Source organism: Leuciscus leuciscus, assembly GCF_965113295.1.
Source record: "Leuciscus leuciscus genome assembly, chromosome: 14".
NCBI lineage: Eukaryota > Metazoa > Chordata > Actinopteri > Cypriniformes > Leuciscidae > Leuciscus > Leuciscus leuciscus.
Window position 1 is genome coordinate 41,463,070 of NC_138738.1, and position 11,529 is coordinate 41,474,598.

Below are 11,529 nucleotides of genomic sequence, written 5' to 3' on the forward strand. Positions count from 1 at the left end.
AAATAGTCAGAATTGCAAGAAATAAAGTAAAAATTTTGTGCAATAAAGTAAGAATTGCTAGATAAAAATTCAGAATTGCAAGAAATAAAATAAAAATTGTGAGAAGTAAAAATTGCGAGAAATAAAATAAAAATTGCCAGAAATAAAGTAAAAATCGAGAGATAAAAAGTCCGAATTGTTAGAAATAAAGTCAGAATTGCGAGATAAAAAGTCAGAATAATGAGAAATAAAGTAAAAATTGCAGATAAAAAGTCAGAATAGTGAGAAATGAAGTCAGAATTACGAGAAAAAGTCAGAATGGTGAGAAATAGTCAGAATTGCGAGAAATAAAGTAAAGATTTCGTAAAATAAAGTAAAAAATTGCGAGAAATAAAGTAAAAATTTCGTAAAATAAAGTAAAAATTGCTAGATAAAAATTCAGAATTGCAAGAAATAAAGTAGAAATTGAGAGATAAAAAGTCAGAATTGAGAGAAATAAAGTCAGAATTGCGAGATAAAAAGTCAGAACAGTGAGAAATAAAGTAAAAATTGCAGATAAAAAGTCAGAATAGTGAGAAATGAAGTCAGAATTGCGAGAAAAAGTCAGAATGGTGAGAAATAGTCAGAATTGCGAGAAATAAAGTAAAAATTTTGTGAAATAAAGTAAAAATCAAGAGATAAAAAGTCAGAATTGTTAGAAATAAAGTCAGAATTGCGAGATAAAAAGTCAGAATAGTGAGAAATAAAGTAAAAATTTCGTGAAATAAAGTAAAAATTGCTAGATAAAAATTCTGAATTGCATGAAATAAAGTATAAATTGAGAGATAAAAAGTCAGAATTGAGAGAAATAAAGTCAGAATTGCAAGAAATAAAGTAGAAATTGAGAGATAAAAAGTCAGAATTGAGAGAAATAAAGTAAAAATTGCGGATAAAAAGTCAGTGAAATCAGAAATGAAATCAGAATTGCGAGATAAAGTCAGAATAGTGAGAAATGGAGTCAGAATTGCGAGAAATAAAGTAAAAAATTTGTGTAATGAAGTAAGAATTGCTAGATAAAAATTCAGAATTGCAAACAAGAATTGAGAGAAAGAAAGTTAGAATTGCAAGAAATAAAGTCAGAATTGCAAAAAAGAATTGAGAGAAAGAAAGTTAGAAATGCAAGAAATAAAGTAAAAATTGTGAGATAAGCAAAAATTGCGAGAAGTTAAATAAAAATCGAGAGATAAAAAGTCAGAATTGCGACATAAAAAGTCAGAATTGTAAGAAATAAAGTCAGAATTGCGAGATAAAAAGTCCGAATAGTGAGAAATGAAGTAAAAATTGCAGATAAAAAGTCAGAATAGTGAGAAATGAAGTCAGAATTGCGAGATAAAAAGTCAGAATAGTGAGAAATGAAGTCCGGATTGCGAGATAAAGTCAGAATGGTGAGAAATAGTCAGAATTGCGAGAAATAAAGTAACAATTTTGTGAAATAAAGTAAGAATTGCTAGATAAAAATTCAGAATTGCAAGAAATAAAATAAAAATTGTGAGAAGTAAAAATTGTGAGAAATAAAATAAAAATTGCGAGAAATAAAGTAAAAATCGAGAGATAAAAAGTCAGAATTTTTAGAAATAAAGTCAGAATTGCAGATAAAAAGTCAGAATAGTGAGAAATAAAGTAAAAATTGCAGATAAAAAGTCAGAATAGTGAGAAATAAAGTCAGAATTGCAAGATAAAGTCAGAATGGTGAGAAATAGTCAGAATTGCGAGAAATAAAGTAAAAGTTTCGTGAAATAAAGTAAAAATTGCTAGATAAAAATTCAGAATTGCAAGAAATAAAGTAGAAGTCAGAATTGAGAGAAATAAAGTCAGAATTGCAAGAAATAAAGTAAAAATTTCGTGAAATAAAGTAAAAATTGCTAGATAAAAATTCAGAATTGATTGCAATAAAGTATAAATTGAGAGATAAAAGTCAGAATTGAGAGAAATAAAGTCAGAATTGCAAGAAATAAAGTAGAAATTGAGAGATAAAAAGTCAGAATTGAGAGAAATAAAGTAAAAATTGCAGATAAAAAGTCAGAATAGTGAGAAATGAATTCAGAATTGCGAGATAAAGTCAGAATAGTGAGAAATGAAGTCAGAATTGCGAGAAATAAAGTAAAAGTTTTGTGCAATAAAATAAGAATTGCTAGATAAAAATTCAGAATTGCAAGAAATAAAGTAAAAATTGCAAGAAATAAAGTCAGAATTGCGAAAAAGAATTGAGAGAAAGAAAGTTAGAATTGCAAGAAATAAAGTAAAAATTGTGAGAAGTTAAATAAAAATCGAGAGATAAAAAGTCAGAATTGCGACATAAAAAGTCAGAATTGTAAGAAATAAAGTCAGAATTGCGAAATAAAAAGTCAGGATAGTGAGAAATGAAGTAAAAATGGCAGATAAAAAGTCAGAATAGTGAGAAATGAAGTCAGAATTGTAGATAAAAAGTCAGAATAGTGAGAAATGAAGTAAAAATCTGGATGTCTTTTGTGTTTTAAAAACTGTCTAGAGACTCATGTTCAGCTCAGGTGAACCGTTGCTCTCACTGATCGTTTGTTCTGAAGAGTCTATAAAGTGTGTAATAGATGCACGAATGCCAGACATACTCAAGAAAATGAAAACGTCTCTCAAATTCTGAGCATATATTGAATAATATATTGAGTAGATGAAACCCCTGAACATGTGTGAGAGTCGTGTGTCCTGAAGTGTGGTTCCCCCACAGACTGTTACCGCTACACGTCTCTGCTCTCCACGGAGCCAGTGCTTCTCGAGGGCCCGAACACTCAGAGGTCCTCGTGTCTGTGGCACCTCAGGGCCCCTGCAGGATCCCGGCTCGAGCTCCGGGTGGAGTGGCTCCTGTCCGAGTGTCGAGACCGGCTGATCATCTACGACTCCGTCTCGCCAGCAGACTCTCGGCTCATCACCTCGTGAGACTCACCTTCCTCTCTGCTTTAGATCATGCACTGCTAAACTCTGTGTTTTTGTCTCGTTTCCAGTCCAAATATCAAACAATTCTTAAATCAAGATGAATTTACTAGATGAGTAAAATGCCATAAGATATTTTGTCTTGTTTTCTGGGGGAAAAAATTTAAATGAAGTGAGTTTTTGCTTAAAACAAGAACAGTTTGCTGCCAGTGGGGTCAGAAAAATAAACTTAATTCAATCGGAAACAAGATCATTTTTCTGACCCCATTGCCAGATCATTTTTCTTGTTTTAAGCAAAAACTCACTTCATTTTGATGACCATATGCATTTTACTCATCTAGTAAATTCATCATGGTTTCTTTTTTTTAAATATATATATATTTGGACTGGAAACGAGACAAAAATACTGAGTAAGAACATCATTTTTTGCAGTGATGAAGTGTCAGCCTCTGATGACTGTTACTGTACGGCGTGGTTAATCTCTCTCTCTCTCTCTCTCTCTCTCTCTCTCTCTCTCTCTCTCTCTCTCTTCCGGTGCACGCTGGGAGCGTTTGGGGTGTGCGTGAGGGTTTCACGGGGAGTGCGGGAGTTTTTTTTTCGTATTTCTATTTTCTATTGCACATAAATTAAAATGTATTAGAAGAGGAATACTTTTTGACCAAGGAAACAAAGACTTTGTTTATTTGGAAACTTTTGTGGCGGCACCGAGATGGCGTCTCACCCCGCGGCCGCGGAGGTGGTGGTGTCACCTGTGTCGCTCCGTCACGGCGTCAGGTGTGTGCCTGCACAAGGCGTGACGGTGGAGGATGTGTTACTGGTGGTTGGAGAACTAATCGGATATGAAAACAATTCTTCGGCGTCGAGGATGAATAAGGCGGTAGTGGTGTTTGTAAAGGAGGAAGAACTAGCAAATCGGTTGATAAGCGAAGGAATTGTGGTAGGTGGAGATTTTCTTACCATTTCACCGCTGGTAACGCCAACGACCCGTATAACCGTGTCTAACGTTCCCCCTTTTATTCAGAATGATGAAATTGAAAGAGCGTTAGCGAGATATGGAAAGTTTGCAAGTGGGATTAGAACTATTCCACTGAGATGCAGAAACGAAGCTTTGAAGCACGTTATGTCTTTCAGGAGGCAAGTGTTTATGTTTTTGAATCAGCCAGAGCTGGATGTGTCGTTTAGAGTTGGCCACGAGGGAAAAACGTATGTGGTTTACGCTAATACTGGTAGCATGAAGTGCTTCGAGTGTGGGGATATTGGGCATAAGCGGATGGCGTGCCCACATAAGGCCCAGGTCCAGGATAGGCAGGAGGAGGTAGCTGAACACAGTGCTGCTGCTGCTGAGGATGTTCAGGAACAAAATGTTGTCCAGATTAATACTGATGAAGCAAATCATGAGAAGGTACCAACTCAGATTACAGGGGAAAGGAATGTTGTTAATGCTGATTTGATTGACAGTAATGATCAGAAAGATGATGTTGAACAAAATGATGCATCTAAAATGGGGGAAAGTAGTGTGATGACTGATGATGTCACCAAAGGAAAAATAAATGTTGAAATGGTTCAAGCTGATGATTCTGAAGTGTTTAATAGTGTTGAAATGTGTACTGATTCTGAAATGAGAGATGATGATAATTTCTCTGAAATTTCAGATATTGGTTCACAAATCATGGAGGACACATATACACTGCAAGAAATTAATGACTTTCTAGATGCAACTTTTGGAAAGACTGTGGAAGTCAAAGATTTCTTCCCAGACATAGGGAAATGTATAGTGTCGGTGACTTTGTTACAAAGAAATGTTAGTCATGAGGGTCTTAGCAAGCAGAAAAGATTTCGGTTAAGGAAGATCTTAACGAAGTTAAGAAAGAGTAAGGCGAACGCTTCACAAAATGATTAAAACACACAGGGTGTCGGCTATTCTTTGTCTTTTCACTCTATTTCTGTCCTGTTTATATTTTCCCCTTTTTATGGAGTTTTTGAGAGCAGGCTCCTTAAATATAAATGGGGGTAGGGATGGAAATAAGTTGGCAGTGGTGTCAGAATTGTTTAGAATTAAGAAGGTGGATATTGTTTTTTTACAAGAGACCCATTCTAATACAGAAAATGAGTCGGAATGGGATAGATGGTGGGAAGGGAAATGTGTGCTAAGCCATGGGACAAATTTGAGTTCTGGTGTAGCCATACTATTCTCAAAAAATATAAATGTAAATGTTTTAGTTGTAGAAGAAGTTGTAAAGGGAAGAGTATTATTAATGCATATAGAATATAAGGGAACTGTGTTTGTGCTTATAAATGTTTATGCACCAAATATTGGGCCTGAGCGGGTGGAGGTTTTTATGAAACTAAAAAATGCTGTTCAAAAAATTGGAGATCAGGTGTGTGTTATCATTGGAGGTGACTGGAATTGTACTGTTGATTTTATAATTGATAGGAATGGGGAGGAACCTCATAATGAGTCAAGTGTAGTATTATCAAAAATTATAAAAGAGCTTAATTTGATTGATATTTGGAGGAAAAGAAATATAGGAATTAGACAATATACATGGGTTAAAGCATCTGAGAATAGGGTCAGTGGGGCAAGACTAGACAGATTTTATATTGATAAAACATGGAATAATAAGGTGATGAATGCTGTTATTGTACCTGTTGGGTTTTCAGATCACCACTTGGTTTTATTTGATTTAAACATGAAGGCGATTACAAAGCCAAATTATTTTTGGCATTTTAATATTAAATTATTACAGGATGCTTCATTTTGTGATAGTTTTAAAGTATTCTGGAATAAATGGAAAATGCAGAAAGATTCTTTTGAAAACATGTGTCAGTGGTGGGATGTTGGCAAAGTAAATATAAGAATATTTTGTCAAAATTACAGTTCACATAATACATCAAGGGTGAAGTTTGCAGTAAAAAGCTTGGAGAAAGACATTCAAAGAATGGAAAGCACTATTTTTAATAATAATGGAACTGGGCAGAGTGAGCTGTTGAATAAGAAAAAGAAAGAACTTGGCTCGCTATTACAGGAGCAAGTGAAAGGAGCAATCGTAAGGGCGAGAATCTGTTCTATTAAAGACATGGACGCTCCTACATCATTCTTTTTCAACCTTGAAAAGAAAAGCTTCCAACAAAAACAAATATATCATCTTCAAAGGCCTGATGGGACTATAACGTCAGACCCAGTGGAAATAAAGAAGCTGGCGGTTGATTTCTACAAAAACCTGTATGACGCTGAGAACTGTGACGTTGAGAGTGCTTCTGATTTGCTGAGTGATTTACCTCAGGTGGAAGAAGAGGGGAGAAAATCACTAGACAGTCAAATAACTTTTCAGGAGATTACAGAAGCAATGAGACAGTTATCAAGAGGACGTTCTCCGGGAATTGATGGACTGCCAGTTGAGTTTTATCAAGCTTTTTGGAATATATTAGGACAAGATCTGTATGAAGTACTCATTCAAAGCATCAGAAGTGGAACACTTCCTGTAAGCTGCCGAAGAGCTGTACTGTCTTTGCTTCCAAAAAAAGGAAATCTAGGTCTTCTAAAGAATTGGAGACCAGTTTCTCTATTATGTTTGGACTACAAAATATTGTCAAAGTGTTTAGCAAATAGGTTAAAGTGTTATTTAGAGTTATTGGTTCAAAATGACCAGACGTATTGCATTCCCAAAAGGACAATCATGGATAATCTCTTTTTATTGAGGGATGTAATTGATTTTAACCAATTTAATCATTTAAACCTGGGTATTCTTTGTTTGGACCAAGAGAAAGCATTCGATCGGGTTGACCATGTGTATCTTCTAAAGGTTTTAAAACAATTTGGATTTGGAGAGAATTTTATATCTTATATTAAGTTGTTATATTCAAATGTTTTTGTGATGGTTAAAGCTGGTGGAGGATTAAGTGCACCAGTACCGGTGTCAAGGGGTATTAGGCAGGGTTGCCCACTCTCTGGACAATTGTATAGTCTGGCTATTGAGCCGTTGTTGTGTAGGATAAGGAGAGATCTGGATGGAATTTTACTTCCTGGTATAAATAGTAGTAGTAGAGTGTCATTATCTGCCTATGCGGATGATATCACAGTCTTTATCAAGAGTCAAAATGATGTTGACATTTTAACGGAAATTATTAGAAAATATGAGAGGGCATCTTCAGCAAAAATGAACTGGGGGAAAAGTGAAGGGCTTATTATTGGTCAGTGGGGACGGTTAGGGCCTCCAAAATTACCGGGTGGACTGCTGTGGGTAAGAGAAGGGTTAAAAATGTTAGGTGTTTTTTTAGGAAATACAACATTTAAAGGAAAAAATTGGGAGGGAATGCTGGAGAAGGTGAACGCTCAATTGTCTAAATGGAAATGTCTATTACCACAATTGTCGTACCGAGGAAGTGTTCTGGTGGTAAATAACTTGGCCGCCTCTATCCTGTGGCATAGACTCCTGGTACTGGAGTCTCCTGATGAGCTGATCTGCAGGATACAGAGGACTTTTGTGAATTTCTTCTGGAGTGGAGAACACTGGATTCGTGCAGCAGCGCTGTATCTTCCAGTTCAAGAAGGAGGCCAAGGTCTGGTGGACGTGAGGAGCAGAATCTGTGCTTTCCGAATCCAAGCAGCTCAGAGACTTCTCTACCACAAGGACTTGGTTTGGTCTCAGACTGCAAAGGCAATTCTTCAAAAAACTGGGGGTCTTGGATTGGACAGACATTTATTTTTAATGAACCTGGAGAAGATAAACATGTCTGAGCTTTCGCATTTTTACCGGACAATGTTGCATTCATGGAGAACTGTTTTTAAAGTTGAAAGAGAGGTTGATGAACCTGGGAACTGGGTTCTAGAGGAACCATTGTTTTTTAATCCAATGACTCAAACAAGACTTTTGTCTTCTGTAAGTGTAAGTGCATGCTTACAGAGAAATGGCATTGTCAAGCTGGGACACCTCTTGAATAGAGATGGATGGAAGTCGTTGGAGGAACTTAAAGAAATGACTGGCTTAAGATCTTCACGCTTGACAGAAAAGTTGATGGAGGAGATTGCCAATACCTTACCAAGTAGTTACAGAGAGTACATTGGGAGAGGAACTTTGATGGACATGTCGAATGAACAGGAACTCCCAGGAATTAAAATCTCTCATCTTATAAAGACGGAAAATGAAGATGAAGATGTGGAGTCAATTCTATCTTTTAAAACCCCGCAGCTAGAATATTTTGAGTCTGCATCAAAAAAAGCAATATATCACTCAACAGTCAAAGTTTTACACCAGGACTCTCTTAAAGGACAGAAGACCTCCAGGTGGCCAGGTTTGTTGAAGCCAGACTTCCTCGTGAGGGACAGGTGGAGAGCCCTGTATAAGCCTCCCATAGAGAAGCGCACTGCTGATCTGCAGTGGAGGCTTATTCACGGGGCGATAGCTACGGACAGACATGTAGCGCACCTGAATCCAGCAGTGGGTGAACAGTGTAGGTTTTGTGGGATGGTAGAAAATTTGGAACATTTGTTTTTAAGATGTAATCGGTTGAAAGGTCTTTTTAATCTTCTTGATAGATGGTTTCAAGCATTTGATGAGAAATTCTTAGAAGAAGTGTTTATTGGGGGTGTGATGTACAGATTTTTAATCAAAAGGAAAGCGTGTTTGTTGAACTACTTGATCGGAACTGCAAAATTAGCAATTTGGAAGACGAGAAAGAATGAAGGGCTGAATCTTCTTAGTACTGATGCTGAATTAATGTTCAAGAATCTTGTAGCTGCAAGGTTGAATATAGAGTTTGTATATTATAATCTTATAAAAAATGAGGGGTGGACTTCCGGTATGGCGTCGAGGCGAGTGGCAGTGTAGAACGCGAGCTCCCAGACAAGTCGGTTATACTCCCCTGCTTAATTTAACTTTACGCCGTGTAATTGATGAACAAATATGGAAGGGGAGAAACAACGAAAAGCTAGAGGCAAATCAACCCAAAGACCTGAGAAAAACGAGAGACAAACAAAGGAGAATGATGACGATGACAACGCTGGCGAGAACGAGGCCGCGGATACAATGCAAGTTTGCATCAGCGCTATATATTCTGAAATTAAGGCGCTCCGATCTGACGTGAACACAGAATTAAACAACTTTAAAGAGACTTTCTCCAGAGACTGGAAAGCAGACTTGGCAAGCCTGAGTACAGACATCAACCTTAAACTGAACGAAATTGCCAAAGATTTGAAAGATACGGTGAATAGAGTGGAGGAGGCCGAGCACAGGGTGGTGGATTTGGAAGAGTGGAACGCGGAGGCTAGAGATGTGCTAAGCCAAACCCTCGACATCCAACAAAAAATGCAAATAAAACATACAGGAGGTTGTTGAAAATTTCATCAAGACAGAATTGTCCCTCCCCGATACTGAACTGGGGATACAGCGCTGTCACAGAGCGCTCGGCCCTAAACCACCGCCAAATGGGAATCCCCGATCGGTTGTTTTGTACTTTCTTGAATATAGAATTAAAGAGTTGGTCCTTCGTTCGGCATGGAAAAAGAGGGAAGTTTACCTTAAAGGGAGGCGAGTGTACTTCGACCAGGATTATCCGGCTGAAACCCAAAAGAAGAGGAAGGCATACTCTCCTATCAGGAAATTACTCAAAGAGAAGGGTCTCCGTTTCCAGACACCACCCCCAGCTAAACTTCGGGTATTTTTTTGAAGATGGTCCCATTGTTTATAACAGCGCAACGGAGGCGATGGAGGACCTAAAAAAGAAAGGATTGACCACAGCCAACATCAGAGAAGACACCGCCACATCAACTTCAATGGAGAAGCTGAGTAAAATTTCTTGGGAAACAGCGGGCGCGAAACCACGACGCAACCGAGATGACCATCAAGAGAGGGCACGGAAAAGACTCCAGGATTTCCGCCGGGACACAGGAGAAACTGTTTGACTCTCACTCAGGGTAAATTATCAGTAAAACCGTGACGTCCGAAATCAACTAAAACAGTAGTTTAATATAACAAGGGTAACGTTAAGTTTTATACAAGAATTCTGTTATATCTGTGTATGTTCATGCTCAGAGTCTTGATTTCGGCGGTTTATTATTAGTTGAGTTGACGTTATAGCTTGAAAGACTTGTAAAAATGAATACAGTGTCTATGTCTGGGAGCTGAGGAAAAGACGTGCTCTGATTTATAGAATCAGTTTGCACGGGGAAGGCCCTTCGTTAATCGAAGTTTTTCCTTTCCAAATAGAAGTTTCTTTAAAAGGAACTTTGATTATGGAAGTTGTAGTTTCCTTTGATTGTACATTATTTTATTTTTTCACTTTTTTGTTCTGTGTTATTTGTGTTACAATGTTAAGGTCACTTGGGATTTTTTATATGATAGTACATCACAAGATAAATGTCTCAACAAGAATATAGAACTATTACGCTTAACGTTAATGGGTTGCAAAATCCTATCAAGCGAAGTAAACTTATAGCTAAGATGAAAAGAGAGAACCAACATATTATTTTTTGGCTGAAAAACTGAGAAAGTTAGGATTTAGAAACACTTTTTATTCATCGTACACTAAAGGAAATGCAAGAGGTGTTGCAATACTGATATCGAATAAGGTGACTTTCCAGCTCTCCAGCCAAATAGCTGATAAAGAAGGACGTTATATTCTGGTGAAAGGAATCCTTGATTCAAAAGAAGTAACATTACTTAATGTTTACAGACCACCTGGAAAAGATAAATGACTAATTATGAAAATATTTGAGCTAATAACTTCAGAAGTATCAGGCACACTTATATGTGGAGGGGACTGGAATGTACAGCTGAATCCTACTCTAGACTCTTCAAATCCAGCAAAAAATATAAATTCTGAATCTCTTTATGTTAAAAAAATGCTTAAGGAAACTGGCATGATTGACATATGGAGGGAACTCCACAAAAGTGTGAGACAGTTTACATTTTTCTCCCACCCTCATATAGTCTACTCAAGGGTTGATTATTTTTTCATGCTCCGATCGGACAGGCATAGAATTATAGGTTGTGATATAGGAATTAGAGATGTTTCAGATCATGCAGGAGTTTATTTAAGACTCCATTTGGATGTTCAACCCAAGAATACCGTCTGGAGATTGAACACTAGCCTCTTAAATGATCCCCAATGTATAGAGTATATTAAAAAAGAAATTAAAGAGTACATTGAATTTAATAATAATGAGGAAATGTCATCAAGTGTTATATGGGATGCTGCTAAGGCAGTGTTAAGAGGAAAGCTGTTAAAGTGGTCTTCAAGGAAAAAAAAAAGAAAAACAGAAGATATTGACTGATTTATCAAACTCACTAAAAACACTGGAACAAAAACATATTGAATTAAATAAACCTCAAATCTTAGAAGAAATAAAAGTTAAAAAACAACAAATAAATAAGATACTTGATAAACAAGTAGAGATCAAACTTAAATATATCAAACAGAAGTATTATGAAAATGGACCCAGAGCTAAAAAAATGTTAGCATGGAGACTCCGTAAACAGCAAACAGAAAGGTCAGTTTTCAAAATTAGAAATCCAGAAACCAATGTAACGTGCTATAAAACAGAAGATATATTAAGATCGTTTGAAATCTACTATAAAAAATTATATTCTCAACCAGAAGCAGCGGACC

The 11,529-nt window shown here is 36.7% G+C and overlaps 1 protein-coding gene across 1 annotated transcript in view; it reads left to right on the top strand.

Moving 5' to 3' along the window:
• Nucleotides 1-11,529, top strand: part of tmprss6 (transmembrane serine protease 6) — a 40,554-nt gene that overhangs the window by 6,813 nt on the left and 22,212 nt on the right. The window contains 1 exon segment of the mRNA XM_082136135.1: nucleotides 2,720-2,924. Within this exon segment, the coding sequence (XP_081992261.1) occupies nucleotides 2,720-2,924 (205 nt within the window).